A 27,018-nucleotide genomic window follows, 5' to 3' on the forward strand; every position below is an offset into this window, starting at 1 on the left:
TATTAGCAAATATGGCTCATGTTTCTGAAGCATAGATAACTTCCCGGCTGCCACTGGAAGTATCTCTGCCCCAGTCTCAGGTTGCTTCAAGGACACAATGCCAGCATTCCAACTCATCTGTGCCTGGCCCATTCAGCCAACACCAGCGATCCAAGAGACAGATTTCCAGCCTCAGTTTTTAAGGATCTAGTTCTTCAGATGTATTCTAGTTCTTCAGGTTATTGTTGGAAATCTGCCACAGAATTATCTTTGTGAATTTACTTTGCTTGTCAGTGAGATTCAAACACTTTTATTTTAAAAGGTGTTTAAGACTATGGAGTGGGTTTCCCTGTAGCTTGTAATGTTGAAATCCGTTTCTGCAGCTTCCAAATGTCAGCGGACAATGACAGTTGGACTCCAGAGCGTGAAAGTACTGTTGGTACCAAACTTCTACAAAAAGCACGGAAGAGTCCTTTGATGCCAGTTGGTGAGTTGGGAGGGCGACGACTGAAGCGTTCCCCTTCCCTGTAATTGATGCATGATCTTTGCCCATTTCCAGTGCAGCAAGATAGTGCTGCATTGAAAGTCTGAGAGAAGCACAAAGAGGGTCTTGTTGCGGTGAGGGAGGGAGGGAGGGAGGGAAAACACTCAAACAAGCGAGGGGCAGCGCAAGCCAAGCTGTGGAAGGTGGGCAAGCAACCATCAAGAAGACCCATCAATGGCAGAGATCTAAGTCACTGAACAGTAAATTATTAAGAGGCAGATGTCATGCCCCAAGTATCAAACTGGCAAGTATCAAATTGGCACCTGGACTGGGGGCAGAGTCCGGGGAAGTGCAGGGCTAGAAATCTGGACCTATGAGCAGATGAAGCTGCCTCCCCTTGTCAGATTTTCTGTCCTTCAGGCCCAGCCCAGCCCTCCCGGCTCTTGAAGAGCCAGTTTGGTGTCGTGGTTAAGAGCATGGGACTCTAATCTGGAGAACCGGGTTTGATTCCCCACTCCTCCACTTGAGGCCAGCTGGGTGACCTTGTGTCAGTCACAGCTTCTAGGAGCTCTCACAGCCCCAACCACCTCAAAGGGTGTTTTGTTGTGGGGATAATAATGGCATAGTTTGTAAACCACTCTGAGTGGGTGTTAAGTCATCCTGAAGGGCGGTATATAAATCGAATGTTGTTGTTATTATTGTTATTAAGGTCTCAGACAGACAGGTCCTCCTGATATCCCGTATTTTGCTGGAGCTCCTGGAAATTCAACTGAGGATCTCTTGTACCCACTGAAACATCTTTTTTACTACCAAATTAAAGCCCCTCACCATTGTTAAGTTCCCTTGTTTGTTTTTTGAAGTCTTGCTGTTGTTCTTTTGCTGCTTCCAGTTTCCTCTTGAAGTTGCATTTCTGAAGTTGAAGGTGTATTCTGACACCATTTCCTATTATCACAAAGCAACAGAGATGGACTCTGCAAGTGCTAAGTTTTCTACTTATGAGATCCCAAAATCATCAGCAGCAATCCATTAATTAGAAATATGAAGCAATTCTGGATTTTACATTACAAGGAATTAGATACAGACTTTTTTATTAGCCACTATATTTTAGTGTAAAGATCATAAAGGAATTATGAAACATTTTTAATGCTTAAAATATTAGGAAGACCCACCTAAGTGTAAGAGCAGCTCGGCTTCCTAGGATGCTTAGGATAGGAAAGATTGGACAAGTCTCAGTGCATTCTGTAGTAGCTAGAAAATGGCTGTGGTAGCTAGAAAATGTGCTACTTGGGATGGGTATGGGTGAACACTGGGCATTTAAAAACTTAATCTTTGGCTTTTCTTTTCCTGTAGGCATGGTGGGGTTTGTGGTTGTAGCAGCCTATGGTCTTTACCGAATGAAGGAAAGGGGGAGCATGAAGATGTCCGTCCACTTAATTCACACTCGGGTGGCTGCCCAGGCTTGTGTGGTTGGTGCTGTAACTCTTGGTAAGCTGAAGAGCAGAAAGGTGCAGTTGTCTACAGAGCACTTCATCTAGCAGTGTTGTGCAGTGGTTAGATTCAGACTAGAATCTGGGAGACCCGAGTTCCAGTCTCCACACTGCCATGAAGTTCATTGGGTGATCTTCTGTCACTCTTTCAGCCCTTCCTACCTCACAAGTTTGTTGTAAGGATAAAATGAATTTTATTTATTTACTTCATTTATACTCCCACCTTTCTCCCCGTGGACCCAAAATGGTTTATGTAATTCTCATCTGCTCCATTTTATTCACAGACTCACAAAAGCTTATACCCTAGTCTTACAGGTGCTACTGAACTCTTGCTGATATTCTTGCTGAGAATACCAGTCTGAAAATGAATGGCCACTGTCTAGTGGACTTTTAAGAAGCCAGATGGCAAATTCATAGGACTTCTGAGGGGAATGGTGGGGGTCCCTTCAGTGCTCTGCCTATCTCAGAATCCCTTCCTGGCCAGCAGAAACAGCATTACACAAAGCTAATTGCTGAGATTAAAGGGTGTTGTATTTTTTATCCCCCCCCCCCCCGATCCTTTGCACAAACTGCTTTTTCTCCCCTAAAGGTGCTGTCTACAGCATGTACAAAGAGCACTTCCTGAAACCATCTCCAGCTGAACCCCAGAAATAGACAGGCTATGGCTGGGGCTGGTTTCTCCCTTTCCCCTGAGTGACTCTGAAGATGTCTGTGGTAATCCCAACAAGGCTGAGAAGTCACTGAATTTGCTCTTGCAGAAGAAACAGCTCCTGAAGACTCCATTCCTTCCTTTAATACAGAATCAAAATTTCTGTCAAAAACACTACTCTGATGTATATACTTTTTTTCAGAAAGTTGTATTGAGAAGAGAGACTTAAGGGTAGGTCCGTTAAGGGATCCCTCCGCAGGCTCCTCTGTCCTTATTGAGACTCCTGCTCTCCCTCTGCTGCCTGGCCAGCCTTCTCTTAAACAGCTTTTTCCTCCTACGTGACAAGCATGACAGCCACTCATCCAGATTTGTCTATATTAATGCCCACCAACTAAACCCCACACATCTAATTCAAAACAGGGTATACGAATTTGATGCATTTACAAAAGTTGGATCTGTAGAGAGCTCTCACCCTCTTCCATCCCCCTCCTCTACAGCCCCTAGACCTGGCAGCAGTCCTATGACCCCATGAATCAAAGTTTCCTGGGATGGGGCGAGGGGAAGGAAGCAGGAAAATTCCACATCTGCGAGGACCTTCAGCTGTCACAATGCTGGATCCCACCCTATTGTTCTCTGCTTCAACGTAAAAAGTTAACATCCTCTCTTCTGGGAAGCTTTCCTTGTGAAGGGACCGTGGCCTGCAAGTTCCACTATAATCTGCCTTTGTAAATGAGCACTTTTCCCACATGATTTAAGGGCAATATTAAGGATTAAATATCATTATTTTAAATGTGATCTAAAAATGTTTGTAACTGATAAATAAGGTTTCACTAGTGTTATTTATTTGTGTAACATGGGGTAGGGGAGGAATGGGAACTAAGAATTTTATGTAAGCGTGTCAACTAACACTTCCGGGCTGTGATACTGAGAAATAAAGATTTTAGTGATGACTAATATGGGGAGGCAGGCTGTGGGGTAGGGAAGAGTTCTCACTGGCTTAAGACTTGAGACGTTGTCCAAAGGCCTGATTTGGCAGAAGGGAGCTCCACAGTGTTAGCTTTAGTCTCTGGCAATTCCTTTTCATGTGCACTGGGACACATTTTTTGTACTAGTGCAAAAAGCTTTATGCAGTACTATGTTGACTCACACTCACCACAGTCAAAATGGAAAAGAAGAAACCAAGAACTAGTCGTTACAAGTTGTAAAAATATTTATTCTCTTTAACCCCCCCCCCATCCCCATTGAAATGTCCTGCCCAGCTTCAGAATGCTGGCGGCTATGGGCCGCCTGCACAAGCAATCAGCACCCAAAGGATGCCAGGCTTGTGGTGAAAGGGAAAAACAACACCAAAAATTTGGGTGGGCTCTTGTTTCCTGTTCTCAACAGGAACTGCTTGGACTCAGCCACAAGGAACTGCCACTCAGGTTCCTTTCTGACCCCTCTGGCAAATGTACAATTCAGTCAGAAGGGGAAAGTTTCAAGCAGCAAATCTTCATACTTGAGGATGGATGAACAAGAGTTTGCGGCAGTTTAACACACACACAGAGATGCTTTCTCTGGGGCAGGGAGGAGCATCTAATCAGGAGGACAAAAACATGCACTCTCACAGAGTTCTACACAGAGAGGCAGGTTGACGACACAAGGAACTGGTCATGCCTGCCCACTGGAAGGCCACTGCAAGCCTGGCCAGGAAGAGAAGGGGAGGATTACCCTGTTCATGACAGGGGAGCAGTGCCTGCCTTTATGACCCAATGGCCGCTGGCAAAAAGCTGCCTTGGGGACACACAGCCATGCCTCACAGGAAGGTGGGAAGGAAGGAGAAGGATGGCCAAGCCCTTCCTGGGAGACTGCTGCTGTCCAGGAGTTGGGAACCTGCAAGATCACATGGGGTAGTTCAGAACCACGTCCTGCTTGGCCAGCTCCAGCAACATGGGGTCGTCGAAGAACTTGCTGATGCTCACATCTTCGCTCAAACCCTGAGGGAGAAAATCAGGGGATGGCAAGCATTAGACTTGGGGGCAGAGGGGATCTGATTGCATGGCAGGAACAGAGGTGAACAGCCTCCCAGTTTGTGTGCCTTACCTTCCTGCGCCTGGTCTTGATCATGAACTCTCTGGCCAGATGAGGGGCGGGCTGGGGCTCCAGAGGTCGGATCACAATGCTTTTGTCCAAAGGATCTCCTGGCACAATCTGGAATGTAGGGAACACTGAGTGGTGGGTGAAAGAATCCTCGTTATCTTGTGTCTATGGGTCAGTCTAGGCACACAGAGAATCCCTCATCAGTCACCAAGGAAAGGGATACTCCATGCAGGACTGGCCATAGCGACAGTCAGTATAGGTATACGGAGTCCATTTGAAACTGTACTTGTGGAGTGGAAAACCTCTGGGATTTTCCAGCACATCACCAAGATGGTTTTTGCAGAATTACAGAGCTGGAAAGCAGGATCAAGGGACTGAGGGAGGGAGGAGAGACCAATCAAGACTTCCAGTAAAAGAAAAAAAGGGGAGATCAAAGCAAGTGTGGTGTGTCAGACTAGGATCTGGGAGACCCAGCTCCAAATCCCTACCCTGACACGGAAGCTTGTTGGGTGATCTTGGGCCAGTTGTATCAGCCTAGCCTATTTCACAGGGTTGTTCTGGTAGGGTATGGTGTATCTTAGGAATGATCTTGAGTCTGATTAAGGAATGAATGAAAAGAGTTTATTCAGGAACTACAACTTTGATAGAAAGCAGAGAAACAGAACAGATACTACCTTACTAAACTGGGAGAGAGGGACTTCCGGGAAGCAGCAGGAAGTAGCCTAAGAATACCAATCTGGAGACATGCAAGAAGAACAGAAGAGAGGCAGAAAGAAGGATTCCATCCTGCGACCTATCTAACTGTCAGACTTTCTGCCCCCTGCAGGTATTCTTTGTCTTCTGCCTTCTCTGCACACAAGACATTGTATTTCCAACAGTTGTGAGGTTAAAGTGAAGGAGAGGAGAACAGCAAAGCCACTTAAGGTCCCTACTAGTGAGAAGGTGGGGTATAAATAAATCAATTCTGTGAATTCATGCAAAATAAACATTAATTAGCATAATTCAGGATGCAGAACTGTGTGCTCCTTGGCACAGAATATGGGCTACCTTTAGGCTTAATGTAGCTTTTGTTGGGCACAAAACACATACAGCTCTACTTCGCAGCTACAGAAGTCAGTCACAACTCCTGCCCTTTGGGTTCCTGCTGGGAAGAGCTGCCTTTACATAACAAAATATGATGGGTTAAGAGTTTGGACCACTGAGTGGCCTCAGCCCTTCTATACCCTTACCTGCCAGTGGTGGAAGACGGATAGAGAAAATGCCTGTCCCTGGGTGTGTGTCCTGAGGTCCGTCTCAAACCCAAACGAGTCTATTGCTGGGATGAAGGCTTTGATGGTGTACAAAGGGGAGCCTGGGATTGGCGCATCCTGCGTAACATGTCCTCTGTAAGAAAATAAAGAAGTCTAAATTTCCCCAAGTGATAACAACTGCGCTTCCAGCGCCAGCTCAAGAGGTCTTCTGTGTTCACTACAGGACGATCAAAAACAGATGGGCAAGGGTAAATTGGGAAGGTGCACAGGTACAACTACAGCACAAAACAAGGGACATCATTGCATTTCTGAGTTGCCCTGACCCATTTCATTGGCTGCTATCTGTGAATGTAAATGTGAAGCATAGTGACACAAAATGTGGACTGTCCTACTATTAAATGATACTAAGGGGAGGAAACAGAGGGCTACTGTTTTGATCCTAGGTACACTTTTAAATCCAGTCTTAGAAATATACAAAATCTGATGTAATTATTTATAACACTTATAAATCACTCTCTGCCTGAAGGTATCCAAAGCCGCCTTTCAGTCTCTCTCTCTCTCACAGACACACGGGGGATGGGGGTGGGGGGAGAAAAAAAATATAAAACCATGTTTAAAAAATTCCATGGTCATTGACAGACGAAATCCTTGGCCACTGGCAAATCCCAGTCACAGAATGTGGAGGGCTAAATGTAATTGGCAGAAGGGACAAGGCAGGTGAGGAGGATGTCTCCCCATTTCTTTGGTAGTCAGATTGACCAGTTAAAGGAAAACACTAAGGGAGAAGAAGAAAGACGCATGGTATTTTGTTTAATTTTTGTACATGGCTAAAGGCACTCAGCTTATGGCTGAATTTCAATCAAGTATCAAGGCTTCAGATGAGCCTCCAAAAACATGCTGAATGGGAGCACTTCCAAACCTCACATTTATAGCAGGCCGACAACTGAGGAGTCAGCAAACACGGACACTCACCTACGCCGGGCTAGGACAGTGTACACTGCAGACACACAGTCAGCAGGTGCCTGGACCTCCACAAAGTAATAGGGCTCCATCAGCCGTGGTGTGGCCTGAGGAAAGCAGAACAACAGAGCCTTGTTTACTCCAAGAGGTGGACATGTTCTACATCACTTCCCCCCTGCAGCTGCCTTTCTTACTTCCCAATGGATAGTAGTGTGTCCCACCTCACCCCCCTAATTATCACACCGAAGTATTTAAGCCGGGGCCACCTTTTTCCATTAATGCACCATTGGGAAATCATGATTTTATCCAGAAGCCAAAATGAGCTAGACACGATGAAACCAAGTTCCCAGATAATTAGGGCTAGTCTACAAGTTACACTACTGACTTGTCTGTGACGCTGCAATCGCACACAGCACTGGGAAACAACACGTTACAAGGGCAGAGGCAAAGTTCTCTCACAAAAGGGTTTCCAGATAAGGGTAACCTACAGGCAAGCCTTCTCCGGTGCTTAAGCAGTGGTAGGACTGCATCCCTCTCAGCACACAGGCTCCACACCCTTCTATCCTCCAACCCCTCACTTCAAATACTGAATAGGGCAGCTGGGCACTGATGCCATGCAAGGAGCTGCAGGCCAGTCCTTACCATAAGAAATGCGGAATACACCACCCTCCTGGCGGTTGGGATGATCTGCCCCCCTCCCCGATGCAAGGGCTCCTGGGCAATCACCGCATCCAGGATCTTGAACTTGACATTGCGGATCACTTGGGTAAAAGAAAGAGAAGCACAACATGAGGGACAAAAGCAGGCCATCCTCCACAAAACATACGTGAAGCTGCCTTCTACTGAATCAGACCATTGGTCCATTAATTTCAGTACTATCTACTCGGGCTTGCAGTGGGTCTCCAGGGTCTCAGGCAGAGGTCTTTCACATCACCTCCCACCTGGTCCTTTTAACTGGAGATGCTGGGGATTGAACCTGGGACCTTCTGCATCCAAAACCTCTCTTTATGTAGAGAGGGAAACACAACAGTCATTCATAACAAGATTGATTGTTCAGGGGCCCCTTTTCCTTGAGGTTTTCTTCATTTTGGCCTCTGATTTACAATAGAGACCGAAGCAATTTAAGGAACTATTAATCTCAGGATAATTGATCATGCAAAGGCCTGTTTATGAAATTAGTCACCATACAAGAGCATTTGAATGTCCTTCAATCTCTGATGTGTTTGGATGTAAGAACAGATCCAGGAGTGAAGCAAGATGGGAAAGTCAATAGCTTCTGGCAAGATCAGGGGCTTGTGATTCATCTCTCACCCCGGGATAGACAATCAGACACACCACAGCAGAATTATCTTCTCCACTGGGCACAGTTCACTAGAGAAGCACAGTGACCTGGGACTGACCCCAAATAATTAACATGGAACAATGGCTGACACAGTTGTCAATTCAGACTCATTAAGAGGTAACAGTCATTTTCTCTAGAACACATGCCCAGGGATGGGAGAGGTTTGAGGATGTATGGTGTCATGTTGCTTGATTTTTTGCTTACACTCATCACAGAGAGGTCCTTCCCTGGTCCCCCACTGGAAGCCCTGCACGATGCTGTCTTTCACAGAGCCCAACAGGGTTTTGTCAACCTGCAAAGAAGCAGCCCATCAGCAGAAATTAGCCTGTGCAGACTATCCGGAATACTTAATACTTACTTCAGTAATGTGCTGAAGCTCTCCCCGTACAAATGCCTTTGAAATTGTTATGTCTGATTTTACAGAGAGAAAAAGCTAAACACACCCAGACCTCAAATCAACTGGGGAGGACAAGAACTGAGCAGAGCGAGCCCACTACAGGCCCCTTAAGCTGAATGTGAACAAAAAGGGCCACAGATGGATGGCCAAGGCAACTGCCACAATTTGGCACAGCACCAACTAGGAAATTATTATTATGAGGCAGACAACAGGTAGTGTATACATCCACAACACTGATTTGCAGATGCTTGCAAGATGCATTTCTTGCTCCAAGCATAACGTGCAGGTCTTCTCTGGACGCCAAGTGTTAAACCTCTGCATAAAATTGCTCCCCCCACCCTACAATTCTGGCTCTGCAAACAACAAAATCTGAATATAGCTTTTACTGAATCATGTGAATATTTTTTTGTTTCAATCCCCACGAGCATCGTTTGCACAATTTATTTCCGGGTCACAGGATTAGACTTCTCTGGATGTGCAAGCTGTGGCACGTGGCTCTAAAAATGAAGGTGCCCTGGAGAAAAAAGCCTTTGAGCAGTGCAGGCTGAAACACAATCCTAACTCCAAACTTTCCTCCCCATCCCTACCCCCCGGACCTGCTGGGTCCTTACCTCCGAGGGCAGGGTATCATCTACCAGGATGTTTGGCCCAGTAGCATCTGGCCCAAAAGCCCAGATGGAACGGGCAGCCAGCAAATCCCAGTCGTACTTGGTCTGGAAAAACTCTCCCAACTTTTTCCTAGTGGGAGACATGAAAATAATTACAAAAGAAAGGAAGGCTGTGGGTGTGTCAGCCAGTTTAACCATCTTGCTCCCCCAATCCAAACTGAATAGATCCCTAAAATCCTTAACAGATCTTGTCCAGTCTCTCCTTTAGCATTTCTTTGGGAAAGATTGCAGCTTCCTTGGGATACATCACTCTTCTATGATTTTTAAAGCACAGGTGTGTTTTGCTGTGGCTGCACTCAATCTGCTTAGTCTCATTAAATGTGTAATTTGGGCAAAAACCTTTAGCTCAATTAAAAAGGCAGCTTGATGATCCAGATAGCAAACACTTAACAGCTTTTTAGTACATCACTGTAATAATGGCAGGAGGCAGAAGCATTCCCCAAGAGCTCTGACACACAGGAAAGCCTAAGATGGGATGCCTAAAAACAAACAACGCTTTTTGTTCAGAATGGTTGCCCTAGCCATTTACAAATTCACAAAGCTTGAATGGACTGATCGATTCAAGCTCTTAATAGATTCTACAATTTCTTTAACTTGGGCAACAGCTCTAACAGACATCCACAAATCACTCTGTGGTAGCTTGGCCACAAAGCTTCCAGTTCTTCCCCCTCTGAATTTGAGAAATAACTGTTCTGCCTTTTCCTTACATCACATTTTAATACTTAAGCCTTCTATGAGACTTCTCCAACCTGCTTTCCTCTCGATCCCTTTCCATTTGCGAGACCCACCAAGCCTCCCATCTCCACTTTTTCAATGATTGCCAACTGTGCAGGCCCAGCTTCCATGCCATTTTAGGCACTGCCTGTTGTAGGCATGAGGGTGCTCCGAGGGCACAACCCCCCCCCTGGTTTAAATTAGCATTTAGGTTTTAAAGTGCATCAGCCTTTCTAGCCACGGCATCACAAACATAGGACTACAGAGCTGGAGACAACCAAGAGCAGCATGAAGAACGGCTCATACTCTTTGGGGCATGCACCTCCAACCTAAACTTTTCACCATCAAACCAGCTCATTTGCCTTCTCCATACCTGTTCCATGTGATTTGCACCACTTCATTCTCAATGTCTTCTGCCAGACCCTTTTCCAGAGGCTCAGCAATCATTGTGATCTTGTTCCTGAGCAGACAGAAAAATGGCATTCAGCCGGTCAGGAGGACAAGCAAGAGGAGTATTTTCCACAGAAAAGCTAGAGAGAGCACACCACCAACAAAAAATATCCTGCAACCTCATTCTGCAACTCAATCAAGCAGGAAGCAGCAGGAAAGAATTAGGAAGGGGACCTAATTGATCGTTTGAAACCCTTGCTCCTTCTTCCGGTTTTGGTGGCTGAAGGTGAGCCACTGTCATCCCTCTTCTACTTAAAGAGCCTTGTAACTATCTGAAGAATGTCACCACTGCCTCCAACACTCTTTTCTTTAGAAAAATTGGGGTTGATTTTCTGAGCAGCGTCAATCGGTTTCCTGATTCTGAACGTCAGTTTGGAAGTAGCCCATGATTAAGAATGGCAGCTGTGAGCAAAAGGGGCCTGTGGGCATCAAATGATTCCCGATTCCCACAGGGCTGGTTTACCTTCCTTCCAAGCAACATTATATTTCCCTTATATTTCTATTCTCCGCCTTGAGGGGAAACACCCTATGACAGTATGGCAAAAACACCCCAATCCTGGGCTGAGGGGAAACAGGCTGCTCACTGCACAAGGAGAGCTGCCCAAGGGAGGCGTCTTTGAGGAGGTTCCATGTTGCACGAATGCATAATCCTCCCCTTGTCTGCAACCTATTTAGTCTGTTGCTCCCCAAACTGAATGAATTGCTCCTGCTCAGAGCTAGCCAATTCTGACTTCTAGCATACAGGGCATGTGTCAGTCCATGGTAAGATAGCATCTGCTTTGTCTGCAGCAGCATAACACTCCTGGCTTGCATTTAAGACGCCGATTGGAGAGCTTACTTCTTATTGGGTGTCTCAGCAAAACACTTCAGGGAAGACGTTTCTACAACAGTCTCACAGAATGTTACCACAGGATCAGCGACCTTTAAAAATGCAGGCAGAGAAATGAGAGCATTAAATAAATATCTGTTTCAACCATAAAGCGCCCCACCCCCACCCCCAGAATTCAGGCAGCACTTCACAGGGCAACAGGGCAACTTCCCCTTGCACGTTTCTAATGACCAAACCAAAATGAAGCCCAATGTACTGGCCAGAAGGTGCCCTTGTTAAGTCAAGGAGGAAGGCAACCTCTTTAATACCTTGATGTCGATCTCTGAGTACATTTTCCGTAGGTCATGCATCACACAGTCAAGATAGAGCTCGCCTGTGCCCAGGATCACATGTTCCCCGGATTCTTCTACCTGGAGGCACAAACTTAGGATAAACTTCATACACATACACCGTGGGATGGCTGCATGGGGAGCAAAGACTTTATAGCTGAATCTGGTGGAACTGCACTTAAATCAAATCTCTCTGTCCACAGGACAGATAACCAGCAAGGCAAGAGATGGGTTGGCCATTATCAGATTCGGCATGCCCTGGTTGATTCATGGTATTTATAGTCTGCCTTTCTCATTGAGACTCGAGGCAGATTACACAGACTAAATCAATGCAATCAGTAGGATGGCACATCAAATAAGCAATGTAATAGGATTAGTATTGCAGAAATTAAAACCAAGTAAAAATTTGAAATAATACCTAAGTATTAACATGGTATATTAAACAATGCAGAAATTACATAATGGGATAATATCTACAGCAGACAGTACATACTATACACAGTAGTATAGCCTCAGTTTCTTTGCCTTTATTAAAGCACTCTTCCTGAACCATGCCATTATCATCTTTGTAAAAGTGCCCTCCTGAATAATAACTAATTTTGTATAGTTTGTGAAATGCCAGGAAAGTGGGAGACTGCCTAACCTCAACAAGCAGGCCATTCCATAAAATGCGGGTCACTTCAGAGAATGTTGTGAGCTTTAACAATGATGGGGTCAATGGACGTTTGCGTTCAGGAAGAAGCTAATCAACGGCCGATTCCAGATGACTAACCTTAAGTCGCTTCATGCCGCCCTCTTCCGGATCGCGACGGGGAAAATGCGAAATATCGCGTTTCCTCGCGCGAGTTTTGCGCATCGTTGCGCAAAACTCGCGCGAGGAAACGCGATATTTCGCATTTTCCCCGTCACGATCCGGAAGAGGGCGGCATGAAGCGACTTAAGGTTAGTCATCTGGAATCGGCCAACATCTGCTCCGAAGACCTTTGAAGGACAATTAACCCAGAAATCTCCAACTTCCAAACCTGAACCAACTAGACAAGACCTTGCTATTTTTCTGGCAAAGCAGGAATGTCTTATGGCTGCATTTCCTTTTCATTTCCTGTTTTCCCGAAACACATCTGGGTTTCTCCAGCAAGTCTTCTTGCTCTTTGATGGAAACTGGGAAGTTTTAGGAGCAGAACTGTAGGCCTTGTGGACTGGCTAAAGAAAAAGTTATGATCGCTGACTCTTCTCTTCAGCTGCTCCAACTTTTCCATGTCTTTCAGTCTGACCCCCTACCCCGCCTTGAAGCAATCACACACCTTGGTGGTGAGAGAGGGGTAGCTCTTGTTGACTTTTCGCAGGCCATCCAGCATCTTGGGGAGCTCAGAAGGGTTTACAGGCTCCACTGCTATTTTGATGACGGATGTGGTGTTGAACTTCAAGGGACGGAAGATCTGAGCCTGCAACGAAACAGGAATGTACAACAAACAGCCGCTTTAACACCCTGTCCCTGACCTTTCTTCAAGAAGCTCTTAGAGGCAGCCAGTAAGCTCTCACCAGTGATTCTCACAATCACTTTGTAAAGTTGGTTAGTCAACATTTCTCAAACTCTAGGGCAGCCCTCCACCCACTCTGGTTACAAGGCATAAATTTCCAGAGGAAGAGGGGACTTTGCCTTCATCCTCTGCCAGACAAGACTTGGTAGACTGAATGCTCTCTGGCAGGGGACCTTCACTGATCCATCTAGGATTTGTTGGGGGAAGGGTGGGGTGGGGTGGTGGACAAGAGAGAATGAGTGCAGCCTCACTGCTTCTTCATCAAAACCTACACCAGGATTGCCCAGAGGGAAGGAGCTTTTTTAACGTAACTAAGCTAAAATAAACTGTTGATTGGCTGAGTGTCTGTGACGTCAAAGTATATCCTCAAATATTCCGACAAGACACAGGTAGGCAGGGTAAGAGTGCCAATCCATTGAGTGCCACCTTGGTTGCCTTTCCAAGACATGCATACTGCTGTTCTGAAATCTTTTATCTCTAGAAACAAGACAGAAGGAATGCCGGCTACTCTACCTCTTCATTGCCCCTGGGTTCGGTGATGGTGGCTGTCTTCACAATAGGTTGGTCTACCCCCTCAATAAGAACCCAGTTGCCAGCAGGGACTCTGTTGACTTCTATGTGGTACCTGAAATAAAATACCCCAAAAAGAGACCTATTAGTGCCATTATGGTGTTCTTATTTTTCCTAGAAAGGAAACTGTCCTCAGTTTTCAGGCAGCAGCAGTTGCAGCCTGTCTTTTAAGGTAAGTGGACTTTTGCTACACCTGTAAGAGCAGACTAAAGCATATGGAGGTGATTACATTATGTCTCTTCTAGACAACAGCTACTGCTATTGGTAATTGAAAAAAGGTTTCCACCTCAGTGTTGTGGACTTCTTAGTCAATAAACCCAGTAATTCAATTTTATCACTCTTCACCTCTGCCAAGAGTGGGCCACCAAAGATATCAGAATAGAACTGGCGTGCCCCCATTAGTAGCTATTAAAGGGACTAAACAGACATCAGGTTATAACAGAGGAGCCAGTATACTGGAGTGGTTTCATGCGCATATGCAAGGAAGTTCTGGCAAAATCGCCACTGGCATCATGTGCAGAATTCAGTACCTGAACATTTAGTGATAATAAACAAGCTTCTAGTCCTGAAGTTTGCAGAGACGGACCCAACTATGCATGAGCAATGTGAACTAGTGCGATGCAGTAGTTAAAGTGTCAAACCTTTTGAGGGAGTCAAGGAGGCAGTAATATAGAGGTCACACAAACAAAAAAGGGATGGTGTTCTAGAGGTAAAAGGCCGGGTAAACCTGAAGCTGTGTGTGTGTAAGTATAAGAAATGTGGTTGTGACCTGGATCCTCCTGATGTAAAAGTTTAAAGTAGCATAAGGAGGAGCTAAATTAAAGGTCCAAAGATCAAGGGCAAAGTTTTTTTTTAAAAAAAACAGCAAATCAATACAGGCACAGAGATGGGAGATGGGCACAGGCAAGCTGGAGCCAAAAGAAACTGTCCCAAGGAATCCCGCACAGTCCTTGACCATTGACAATCTTGCTCAGCATGCAGATACACACTCCTGCCTGCTTTCAAGCATCACTCTCAATGACAATAGAGATTCCAGAGGGCATGCCCAACTTCATCTTGCTGATGCAACACCAGATGTACAGAAGGCAAACAGTGTTACCCTGGGAGAAGACCCTGTCTGAAACACCCACCTTGCCACTGAGATCCAAAGGCGTCCCACAGTGCAAATTTGTGAATCCTCCTCGTCTTCCAGGGTGTAGTTTTCTCCGAGGACTTTGACAGGCTGGCCTGCGTGGATGGTCCCACTCAGCACCCTGCCAAATGCATGGAACTGGACCCCGTCATCTGTGCTGTACATCTTTGTGGTGTGGCACATGAGCGGGCCCTTTCATACAAAAAGATGGCAAAGGAAAGAACAGTCAAAAGATCTTGTAAACAACAGTCATAAAATACAGTTGGCTTGGAAACAAGTCATCAGACACTTTGACAATAACAGGCTAGCTCAGATGAAAAACAGCTGCCTCGCGTAACGAATTTGTAGCACTCTGACTTATGGCAAATGATACCACCATTAGCCCACAGATGGCAGCATGGAACCAAATGACCTGCAAGCCCATGACAGGAAGTTCAAGCAACATGCAGGAAGAGGAGGAGCCAGAGTTACAACCTCCTTAGGGTGTGTGTGCTCCACACCGCATTGGCTGGTGGTGGTGTTGAAGTGTATAGGCAAGCAGCCTGTGCTGAGTTGGGGATGGGAGAAAAGACAAGGGAGACCTTTGGCAAAGGGGCAGGGGATGCCAAAAAGGAGTCCTCTCCACTGCTTTCTAACTTTGCCGTCCACTGTTTCTTTCAGCACATGCACTAAGAAGGCAGGAGGCACAGCGGTCTTGCTCTACATGCATGCGCATTAACTGCAGGCCCTTCTAAAGAAAGCAGTAAAAAGGGTGGTTCGGTAGGGCTTTACTACCCAGGAGGCGAAACTCTGCAACCTACCTGGGGAGCCCAGCCTATGGGTGGAAGGCCAACAATGTATGGAAACCCAAACAGCAGGGCTCAGAAAGACTTCTGCCTGAGAGGCCCATGGAGACTTGCAGCTCTGGGCTATCTGGGCATTTGGCTAACTCCCCAAAAGGCCACTTTATGGCAAGCTGGTACCTGTGTCTGCGGCTTCTCCAAGGATACCTAAAGACTGTAGGTTTTTAAGGGTGCTGAGAACAGCGTGAGTATTTGTGCACATGTTACAGTGTCAAGTGAGATGAAACAGCAGCAGCCACATTTACTGGTCACAAGCCTGCACCATTCATGTATAAAACGGGGCATGGGAGTGAGTGATCTTGCCCAAAAAAAGAGCACATAGCTTAGAGGTGCCAGACCACATCTACAAACAAAGGTAGAAGTGCATTCCTTACATCAGGATCACACTCGCTCATGGCCTCTCCCAGGTCAGAGTCAACTCCTCCTGTGTAGGTGTGCTCAATTTTGGTCTTTGCTCCCGCTTTTGGAGAGGGGATGTGCTGCACACACATATCCACAAAACCTAAGAGAACAAAATCAAGAGAGATGATGATGCAGCATGAACCAAGGGTAGGAAAACAAGGGACGTGCATAGAACAGGCACATTCCGAAGATCATAGGTTTACTTTGTTACGGTTTTACCCTGGCTCTTCTCCAAGAGGCTTAGGGAAATGCACATCTCCTCTCCCCGATTCATACCATTAGCTACTTAAGGGTGTGCAAGCACGAATGGCCAATGAGTATCTTAGCAAAGCACAGATTTGAACCCAGATCTCCCCTGCCTTAATATGGATTCCCTGCCTATTCTATCACACTCTTCCAGGCAAACGTGGCTACCATAAATGCCGCCCCCTAATTTTAACCCACAACACAAGACTGTAGCAGCTCCTCAGCTTTTTCTCTTTGCCCTTTCAGCCACAGGTGGGCTCCTGCATCCTGAACCGTCCTTTCGGCTGGCATGAGGGAAGCCCAATAGCCTGGTGGGCAGAGGCAAAGACAGCAGGTCTCACCCGTGAACTCTCCAAAAAACTTCTTGCAGACAAGCCTTAGGAGAGGGCGGATGTTGAGCTTCAGCTCCTCTTTGGTCAGGTGTATCCCCAGCTCATCTAGAGTCCTGGGAAGGGTGGTATCCACATCCCCAACCACCTGCGGGAAAGCAAGAGAGGTAACTGAGCATAAGCAAGAGACACAATAAAACACCTAAATGTTGGACAGGCTTAGGGGCGTGGAGATGGCAAGGGGGCTCCAACACTTGAAAATCTGAATCCGGCAGACAATTCACAAAGGAAACCCTCGTTCTAATATTCTCTCTCACATGAAAAGTTCTGTCTGTATGCATAGATGGACACATGTTCCCACTGGCTACAATCATTCTCTTTCATTCTCTTGAGTTCCCTCCTCAAATGCTTTTTTTGTTATAGCCCAGATTCTACAGAATTCCTTTTCCAAGAATACTGAAAGTACATATACCATCCCAAAGAAGGGAACTCTGGCTCTCAAAAACTTATACTCGGAAAATCTTGTTGGTTCCTAAAGTGCCACTGGATTAAAATTCTACCACTCACTTTTACAAGGCCCAAAAAGGCCTTCTCATTTCAAAACATTTTCCATATACTCTGCAGTAGAGTGAGGGACAGCGAGAAGGGGTGAGCTCGTGCTCAGCTCTTTTTTATGTGCCCAGGGTAATTAATTCCTATTGTCTTTTTGAGATCAGGAAGAATTTTCTTCCAGACCAGATTGATGAAACCATGATCATGGAGGTTTCTTGCCTTCCTCTGGGTATTGAGCAGGGATCACTGGGAGAGGGGTGGGGGTGGTAGGAATTTCCTGCATTGTGCAAGGGGGTGGGCTAGATGAACTTTGAGATTCCTTCAAGCTCTATGATTCTACATTTAAGTCCAGTGGCACTTTGAAGACCAACAAGATTTTCAGGATATAAAGCTTTTGAGAGCCAAAGCTCCCTCTCCTACTTGTCTCTGACAACAAAAGCTTTGACTCTCAGAAGCTTATAGCCTGAAAATCTTGATCTTTAAGATGCCACCAAACCCAAATCCTGCCTTTCTATCTATCTCCTATGCTTGCTGTACTGCTTTAACAATATTACTGCACTGATCTTTGTCGCCAGTGCTTTGATGTATACACTGTGAAGACTTTTGTGTTGATGTCTAAAGAAAGCAATAAAATCTTTCAGTAGACATAATAAAATAGATACTATTTATATGGAGAGATGTTCCAGAAAGACTGGCTCCTTTCTAATACACTGTGCTTATTGTAATAGGAGCCAGAACATGATCACTGGCAGGAAGAACCACCAAGAGGATTGTTCCCCCTGACTTCACTGGACATGTACCATGGAAGGAGAAGCCACAGTTTTATCCACTCCCACTCCTGAAGTACCTGTGAGCAGCCCCAGAACATCCTCCAGAATACTTCCAAGAGATTTGTTTCACTTATGTTCATATTAGTGTGCTCTTTGACACATGCAGGCTTCTGAGTATTTTCAACATCTTTTAGATCTTTTGCAACATGGACATACACACAGGCACTCTTTCAATGGCAAAAAATGGCCCAAATGAGCAGTATGTTTGCCATGATAAAAAAAAGTTAGAACTGTTCAGGCAAATCCAGATTCTGCAGTAAGAAAAGCTGAATTCTGTGACCTGCATAAATTTATTTATGTCATTTATAGTTTGCTTTTCTCACTGAGACTCAAGGCGGATAACTGACTGTCAGTATCAGCCAATATCAGGAACACTTCCATAAACAATGCCATAGGGTAAATAAACAGAATGCATCTGAATAATCTTTTACGTTGCATAATTTATTCTGGTTTTGTTAGTCATGGGGGAGACAGGGACATCAAAACGCATCCTACTGACAACCTTACTCAGAAACCTCTCTGGTTTCTACAATTTCAGCAGGCATGGCTCACCTACTCGCAAACATATCTTTGTAGCTGTAAAAATGAGACTTTCTTTTAAAAATAAAGCAGACATTTTCAGGGAGCTAAATTTCATGCCTTTCCCCACATTCTGCATTTTTTCTGCATGGTTCCACTGAACCCACAACCTTGGCCCAAACCCTCACCCTGCAGGCCACTACAGTCGAACAAATCAGAGGAGGAAAAAAAGCAAGGAATGAAGAGACATGAGAGGCAAGACTCCAATACAGTCCCTTTACTTTTTTAAAGAAACCAGCTCCCAGCAGGCTGCTCTGTCAACATCCACAATTTACAGGTGGCCAGAGGCCCACAAGAAGGAGTCAAGAGCATACCTGAGCCAAGATCTTGTAGAGAGGCTCAAGAACAAACTCCACAAAGCTGCGCTGGGAACTGCTAGTCGGAGCTTTTTTAGTGAACTTCCTCCTGGAAAAGATAAAGCACAAAGCGGAGTGTAGCAGGGTCTGAAAAAAGCCTAGTTATCAGGCCTTTCATGGTGATTATTCTGGGATGTTTAAGAGTTCCTATCCAAGTATTATGAGTTCCTCTAAATGGGGGAGAACCCCCCCCCCCAAATATGAGAAGTGAAAAATGGGAAGCACGAGGATAACTGCTGTGAAAGATCTGTGGTCCTCTGGAGCCCCAGGTGACTCTCTTTATGGGTTACACACAGCATCTTGGGGCTAAAATGTCCTTAACTGTCTGGTGTAGCTTGGCTCATTTGCTCAAGGCACTTTGCACCATTTCCTCAGTAAGCACCATTCTGCAGTGCATCTGCCCTTTGCAGGTGGTAGTTTGGCTCACAGGCATGTCTGTGGCACATGGAGGTCTGCTGAAGTGGTAGAGAGTGGTTCGGCTAACATGATCTCCACTCATCAGGCCAAACTAAATGTGACTGTGAACATGTGGGAGGCATAGGTTCGCCAACACCATTTTGAAGTATGTTTACAATGCTGCACGGGAATGACCCCGATTGGGCCCGCAGAGCACTTCCCCATGCCTTTTAAAGTGCCCAAACGGCTGTGATGTGTGTCCCTCCCCCCTTCCCATGGTTGTTTTGGCACTTTAAAAGGTGTCGGCAGGGGGGAGAAAGAACTCTGCACTGTGGGCCCTATCAGGATCAGGCTGTGAGGCATTTTAAAGACACTTTTAAAAGATGAATGTGAACCCGTGCTGGCCATGAGTTCGCCATCACTTTTTGGTTCACAATCTGATAGACTTTAAGGGACTGTAACTCAAAGCTCTAAACAGCCCAAGGAGAGAAGTCTCTGAGCTTCTTCCCTTAGTGCAGATATCTGGAATCCTCGATATAAAGTTTGGGTTTACGAGGGCCTAAGAAAAGCTGCAGTGGAAAAGGTCCGATGAGCAAGGAGGAGGAAAGAACTGAAGAGAACCACTCCTTACGTCTTTGGGTTGAAGTAGATGTCTCCCCAAAGCCTCTTGGCAAACTCCTGGTAATTGATGTCTCCTGAAACAAACAAAAGGAGGAAGGGATCTCAGCTGTGCAGCCAACTCTTATGCCAAGCTTCCATCTCTGGTTTTAAAGCAGGTAGTGAATCCCGAGAAACAGACTGACAGCTCTCTCTTCAACTAGAGATTGTTATACAGTTGTAAGGCATTTATTTTATTTACTTGCTTTATACTCACCTTTTTCTCAATGGGGACTCAAAGTGGCTTGCATAGTTTTCCTCTCCATCATTTTCTTAGGCTGAGAATGTATGCCTAGGCCAAGGTCACCCAGTAAGCTTCCATGGCAAAACAGGGATTTGAACCTGGGTCCTCCAGAGCCTAGGCTGATACTCTAACCACTATAAAACACTGTCTCTCAATTCTCTCCCCTTTAATCCTAGCATGTCACAGTTGGACCTGCCCTGAATATTCTAATGTCACAAGCAGAAATCATTTACTAAAATCTCATCTGGAAGCAGGAAAGAAGCACATGCAGCTAACTCAATCTGTAAAAGAAGCCAGTTCAACTACGTCTCTCTCTGTCTCACTCTGATGTGATTAAGAATGAAAGGGACCCAGTGTGGGGCTAATATAGATGGGGGAGGGCTATGCAAATAGAAGTCAGCTTCATTGTTAATGGTCCCCCTCCTCCAAGGAAAGATAAGTTAGGAGTAGGAAAGGGGAGAGTTTCAAAAGTGAGGACTGGAAGTACAGAAGGACTCAGCACACTGCTCTTGTTAGCTACTGGGCAGTTATTAAACTGGTACGCTTGCTAAACTCCAGCAAAGCAGCTTGCTTTGGAAGCCTGTTCCTTAGAAGCCTATGCTGAGTTTCTCAGAAAAGTGACCACATTGCCTTCCAAAAGCAGCCAGCCAAGAGTTATTTTTAAAAGATTCCTGAGCAATGAAAGAGCAAGACCTTCCTCATAACCTCCTGCAGAGAAACAGCTGAGCCTCTTGCCCAAGAACAGACCATGCATGAAGAGGCAGTCAGATTCTTGACTCTTTCCCCAGTAAATGTGTGCCTCCTTTAGAAGATGAGCACAATGTAGAGAGCACCAGAGAATTCACTTTCTGAAAAGCCAGCCTGTCCCTCTTGAAGTTCCTAGCCCTTATGATACAATTTTGGAATTATGCACGCAGAAACCTCTAGACATTGTGGAAGTCCTGGACCGTTTACTCTGCAGGGAGGTGAAGTTCCTCTGTGCATACTCAGAGAAACTACTTCCCCTTGCCACAGGGCCAAGCTTGACACGGATAACAAGTTCTGGGCTTGTATCAAATTAAGACCGCTTTTCTGCACACACAATCTTGATCTGTCAGCATCTTGCAGGTTCACTGTGAAATTGTGAGAGTGAATATTTGACCCAAGGTGAGCACTGCAAGGCTGTTGCTAAGGAAAATATGAAGGATCATCTAGCATATTTTTACCCAGAAGTTCAGGGCAGCAACAGGCTAGTAATTATGGTGGTCGGGTTCTTTAGAGAGGGAGAACTGATATGTTCTAAGGAGAGAAAGGTAACCTTTCTCTTTCTGCAAGGCCAGAAAGAGTCAAAGTCAGAGCTTCGATTGCAGTACTGCACTTACCACTCTGCGCCACGGGGCTCTTTCTGGCCTTGTAAAAAGAGAGCCAAAATATTCCCAACATGCACATAGATTCTGGCCCATCCTTACCGTACATATCAGCATAGATCTTGGCAAAAGAACCCAGGGTGAAGCAGATGCTGTACTGGGAGCTGGCGAAACAGACGTTGCCGAGGAGTGGAGAAAGGATCAGATTCTCATCTGTGGAATACATGCTACGAAAAAGGAGGCAATTTTTAAAGTCAGATTTGCATGGCTGCTTCTTAGGTAACAGTGGGGGTGGGGGAGAGATCAAATAGATCCACATTCTAACTAGGGTGTGAGATCTAACTGGCAGATTAATTGCTGTGGATTATTAACTGATATGGGCAAAATCAGTTTTGTGAGGCTAAGAGCACATGTTTTGTTTTAGAGGCTCCTCTTGATTATTTCTTCTTACCAAATCATACATTTTCTCATACTTTCTTCAATACTTTCTTCTTTCCTCAAAAAAATCTATTTAGGCTTTGATCAGAGACAAATACACTTACATGCAATAAACTGGTTAAAAGGCAAACACCACATTAATGTTTTAATCAGTCGATAACCCTAATTCTAAACACAGTTAAAAGTTTCTGAAAAATGAAAGGAATACATTTCTTTAAAAAAAAAACTGAGGGGGTGTGCCAACTTAAAAAACGTTTTCAGATTTATTTTCTTTTTATTATTATTTATAGATCATCTTTCTCACAAGACTTAAGGCAGATTACACTGTGTACGTCAATACAATCAACAGCTGGAACATTTAATAAACAATAAATTCAGTAAATAATATAGTAGAAATTTGAAAAACAAACAGAAATCCAATTCAGGGCTGAAACAAAATATAAGTAAATTGACATGACACATTAACAATGCGGAGAAATTATCCAGTAGGAGCATAATTACAGCAAAAGACAGTACACAGAAGTATGGTCCCTATCCCTTTACCGAGGCGTCTCTCTGAACCATATCCTTACACCACAGTCCTATTACCTGTGTAAAAAGTCACCATAGAGAAACACATGTACAGGCAGTTGTTGATTTTGCCCATTTGTGGGGTGGCAACTTCAGTACTCTGCTCAGATCAGTGAAAATGCTGTGGTGGGGCACAGGTTGAGAGACAGTCCCATAGATGTAGAAGGTCAAGGTTGTGAAGGGCCTTGACCTTGAACTGAGCCCAGTAGCTGATGGGAAGCCGATGAAGTAATTGCAGAATGGGAGTAATATGCATGCTCCACCTAGCTCCTGATAGTAATCAAGCTGTGGTGTTCTGTACTAACTGGGGTCTCCAAGTTAACTTTAATGGAAGACCTATGTAGAGTGCATTGCAGTAGTCTAGTCCTGAAATCACCATGGCATGGACCCAGGTGGCCAGATTGGCTGTGTCAAGGTAGGGGGCCATCTTCCAAACAGAGTTTGAAGAATGCTTTTTTTTGCTGTCTGTTGCTGTAAGGAGGTTCCTACTATGTAATTTTTGCATCATCTAAGGTGGCAGGTTAATACTTACACTTTGCTTCACCACCAGTTCTGATCTCTGGTTAGTTCCAGATTTCTACAAGTCAAATCTTACTGCACGGTCTATTGGAAATCCCATCCTGTTGACTGTATTGCCTTATTTTGTGTAATCTGCCTTGAGTCCCAGTGAAAAAGGCAGACTACAAATAAAGTATGCATACATACATGAAATAAAAGAAGCTTCACTTGAAGGAGTTTTGCTCTGCAAATTTGTACGTCTCTTTGTGAGTGTGAGGGAGAAGATACATGCACACCAAATGTTAAGTGAAAGCTTATTCATGTACCTCTCTTTATGCCCCCTCTCTAATCTTGCAGCTACAACGAGAGCAAGAAGTCAATCTTTATGAAGAGCACTTTGTGTCTTCTGAAAGAGGCCTGGTAAAGAGATTCTTAGCTGGGATTGTCACCTTCATAATTTTATTTCCACATCTACTTAGTCAACTGGTTGCTCTTCTCCAGTAAAGGGTGGACACCGCCCCCCCCCCCAGCCTTTGAAAATGCATTAGGAATTATGCTGTTTGCACACCTGATCAAGCCATTGACTTCATCCACAATGTGCCGTAGCTTGTAGTAGGCATCAGTAGGGGGCAGCTTCAGTTCCAGGATCAGCCGGTCAATCTTATTAATACACACGGTCACTGCCAACCTCTCCTGCACTGCATGCTTGATCAACCTCTCGGTGTTGAGCATGACCTACAGAGAACCCACAGCAGAAGTGGGTGCCAGGCAAAGCGTGAGGAATCAAGCACTGACCCTTCCCCTCTTGGGAGAAAGGCCTGCAGAACAACTGATGCTTAACAACCAGCAAGAAGTTCACTTTTAGAAAATTTTGCTTAATCCAATGTTCCCTCCCTGAGCAGTCTGCCCCATCCAATGACTTTACAAAAATAAAGCTCTTTGTCATGTGGAGAAACTAAGGCACAAAGAGGGAGCTACGAAAGATGTTTATAAGAGGAGGAGCTCTGAGAACCTGCCGTGGAAAGGAAATCTAATTTCCCCACTGGTGCCCACTTCCCCCTCAACCCTCACCTCTTCCTCCCGGCATTTATGACAACAGCAACCCTTTTCTACATGCACTTCTTCTCCTTTCTGCATGCACAAATACTGCTCTTAACTTTTTTGGTGAGAAGGGGTTAGAAAACATTTTTTTCTGAAACAAGAACTGTAGCTGTAGCTTGCCCAGTCATGCAGACTTTTTTACCCATACAAGCACCAGTTCTTAATTATTAGGTAGATGGATGGTACAGCAGCATCTTTGCTAGTGCAGAGAGTGAAAAAGAATGAGAAAGGATCCAGTTCAGAGGGGAGAGTAGCAGGCACTGCAATGAGAAAGTGGATGATTTCATGGTGGTTCAACCACTGATGTTGTTGTTTTTGGAGGGGAAATGTTCCAGTACTTCCTTTTAAACTACATTTCAACTTGTATCTTTATTGTACTTACTAGAAATGAATAAAACTATTTTTAAAGAGGGAGAGTCACTGGGCCATCTGTGGGAGGGGATGCAGAGCAGAACCCCACTGCAGCTTTCCTTGAAAATTTCCAGATGAGATTCTATGAACTCCCCTGGCCAGCACATTCCGTTAGTGCAAGTTTCTTTGTGATGCAGCTTGTCTATCATTTAAACTCTTTTCTAATCCCAGTTCCAGTGGCTACAATGACCAAATTATTCCTCCTTCACCCATTTTAAACAAACTTACACCACTCCAAATTAGCATAACATTCTGGTTTCAGATTCCAGCTCCTGGTGCAGAACTGTAGGTTCCTGGCTGCAATCCTCAATTTCTGCTTTAACCAGAAAAAAACAGTTCCTTTTCCCAAGACCATGCTCCTGATTTTTAAAAACATTGGCTTCCTCTTGTGTTAAGAGACAAAAGCAGAGGTATACTTACCCCCTCAGCAGCATCAATAAAAAGCACCACACCGTCAGAAATGCGAAGGCCAGCTGTGACTTCATCAGAGAAGTTTACGTGACCTTTAGAATTAAATACAACCACCCAAAGTGGAAAGTCAAGGCAAGCAGAGAAGAGGGTGAATCAGAGCATAAAAAACCATCCCTCATCTATCTTGACCTGTTGCGGTTCACAAGCTGCTAATGTGGGAAGCCAGGGGCATACTTCGCACCCAGCAAAGGGACTGCTTGCAGCACTGAAGCACCCTGCTGACTTTCAAGCACACAACTTTTCTGAAACAACAATTCAGCACAGTTTTTCCTAGTCAAAGGTGGCATGTATTTAAAATAGAAACCAATTGTGTTCTCAAATCATCCACGCACATCCATCGCTGGTAAGAAGGTTAAAATTCTATTTCTATTTGAACTTTTATCAGATGCACAGAGAATTAGATAGAGCCAACTTGCCTGGTCAGGTGCCAGGTGCCAATCCTAACCAGAATCCTGAGTGACTGGGGGCCATCCACAGTTATTCAGTGACTGGCAGGAGGTGATACTGGCGGCTGTACTCCGCATGTGCTCAAAAGTACTCTGGTGTGGATCCACCAGACATTTCCAGAGGGAAGAGATTTCTGATTGTAGAGCATGAGTTTCGCACCTCCCCCTCCCCACTGCAGTCCAAAATGCCCCTACTCCTAATGCAACTGCTGGGGGACAGGTGACCTCCACAAACAATGAGGTGTGTGTGTGTCAGAGGTCTGCAGCAGGAGGGAGAAAATTGGCAAAAATTGTGCATACACCCACCCACCCACCCACCTCTCTACCGGGAAATCCTCCCTTAGATCCAAGTCTCTATTTTTATATATTCTAAAGCTGAATTCTGGAATTAAGCAAAAGCTCTAGGTCTGAGTCAAGACCAAAGGGAAGAAGGGAAAGCTGGATAGATCCAGTTAGCCATGTTAGTCTGCAGTAGCAGAATAACAAAGAGTCCAGTAGCACCTTTAAGACTAACCAATTTGATTGTAGCACAAGCCCTCGAGAGCCACAGCTCTCTTTGTCAGATGCATCATTTGGGGGGAGATGATCAAAAGAGAGAGCTGATCAGAGGTTTTAGGAGTGTAAAGAAGGGACCACGGCAGAGGCGTACAGCTAGCACTGGCATTTGTGGACAGACAGGGATGACAAGACAGTGGCAAGGAGGATGCTCTTGCTGGGCTGAGTTTGGCCAGAGATAGTGACAGAGATTTCTGGGCAAGGTCTCAAATACTAAATCTTGCAGTTTCTCGATGATGAGGGAGGATTACAAGACCATGGTAATCCTAAAGAGAAGAGAATGCTTGAGGCTGCACACCAAGAGAAGAAGTGGCACAAGCAAGAGATGGAAGGGATTTCTACTACAAAAATTTTGAATGCAACATGAAATTCCATAGGCTACAGTCTTGCATGTGAGGAAGTAAAAATTAATTTAAACAACATTGCAAAATAGTTATGTTCTCTAACAGAAGAATGCAGAATTCAATGAAGAATGGAAAGGTCATGGGCCGAAACTGGGGGAAGTCTTACAAAACAAAAAGAATAGCCTAGAGACACTATCAAATGCTCAGTGAAAAATCCTGGTCCAAACCTCCATCCATTTCAAAATTATGACATAAAGAATCTGGGGAAAATGATGCAGAAGGTGAGATATGGCCTGACTTATGATCTATGCTACCTTTCAAAATGAATTCCACAAATATGAGAAAAGCCATATACAAAATATATGCTAGATGGCACAATGCCAGATAAAATCCATTGTATGCTTCCCAAAAAATACTAGAGAAACTGTATGTGAAACAGCTCTCCTCTACATCAAAAATTCTTAGGGGAAGATAATTAATCACACTAATAACTAATTCCCCAATAGCCACTCCTTCAGGACAATTCACACAGCTGCTTGGCACTTTAG

At 45.0% G+C, this 27,018-nt stretch overlaps 2 protein-coding genes across 2 annotated transcripts in view; one reads left to right on the top strand and one right to left on the bottom strand.

Annotated features, from left to right (window-relative positions):
- The first annotated feature begins 364 nt into the window (after positions 1 to 364).
- On the top strand, positions 365 to 2,978 carry HIGD1B (HIG1 hypoxia inducible domain family member 1B). Its single transcript, XM_054995055.1, has 3 exons — positions 365 to 466; positions 1,814 to 1,948; positions 2,540 to 2,978. The coding sequence occupies exons 1-3, from the start codon at positions 370 to 372 to the stop codon at positions 2,602 to 2,604; spliced, it is 297 nt and encodes a 98-aa protein (XP_054851030.1). The 5' UTR covers positions 365 to 369; the 3' UTR covers positions 2,605 to 2,978.
- An 819-nt stretch (positions 2,979 to 3,797) lies between these two features.
- EFTUD2 (elongation factor Tu GTP binding domain containing 2) overlaps positions 3,798 to 27,018 on the bottom strand; it is a 34,451-nt gene continuing 11,230 nt past the window's right edge. The window contains exons 9-28 of the mRNA XM_054994848.1: positions 25,075 to 25,157; positions 23,711 to 23,877; positions 21,739 to 21,863; positions 20,021 to 20,084; positions 18,952 to 19,042; positions 16,689 to 16,824; positions 16,074 to 16,201; positions 14,856 to 15,049; positions 13,669 to 13,780; positions 12,919 to 13,059; positions 11,597 to 11,698; positions 11,298 to 11,380; positions 10,383 to 10,469; positions 9,239 to 9,365; positions 8,435 to 8,522; positions 7,531 to 7,649; positions 6,901 to 6,995; positions 5,908 to 6,061; positions 4,682 to 4,789; positions 3,798 to 4,575 (exon numbers count right to left, since the gene is read on the bottom strand). Of these exons, the coding sequence (XP_054850823.1) occupies positions 4,480 to 4,575; positions 4,682 to 4,789; positions 5,908 to 6,061; positions 6,901 to 6,995; positions 7,531 to 7,649; positions 8,435 to 8,522; positions 9,239 to 9,365; positions 10,383 to 10,469; positions 11,298 to 11,380; positions 11,597 to 11,698; positions 12,919 to 13,059; positions 13,669 to 13,780; positions 14,856 to 15,049; positions 16,074 to 16,201; positions 16,689 to 16,824; positions 18,952 to 19,042; positions 20,021 to 20,084; positions 21,739 to 21,863; positions 23,711 to 23,877; positions 25,075 to 25,157 (2,300 nt within the window). The 3' untranslated portion in view covers positions 3,798 to 4,479. The remainder of the gene's footprint in view (positions 4,576 to 4,681; positions 4,790 to 5,907; positions 6,062 to 6,900; positions 6,996 to 7,530; positions 7,650 to 8,434; positions 8,523 to 9,238; positions 9,366 to 10,382; positions 10,470 to 11,297; positions 11,381 to 11,596; positions 11,699 to 12,918; positions 13,060 to 13,668; positions 13,781 to 14,855; positions 15,050 to 16,073; positions 16,202 to 16,688; positions 16,825 to 18,951; positions 19,043 to 20,020; positions 20,085 to 21,738; positions 21,864 to 23,710; positions 23,878 to 25,074; positions 25,158 to 27,018) is intronic.

This window comes from Eublepharis macularius, chromosome 12 (assembly GCF_028583425.1).
Source record: "Eublepharis macularius isolate TG4126 chromosome 12, MPM_Emac_v1.0, whole genome shotgun sequence".
NCBI classification, from domain to species: Eukaryota; Metazoa; Chordata; class Lepidosauria; order Squamata; family Eublepharidae; genus Eublepharis; species Eublepharis macularius.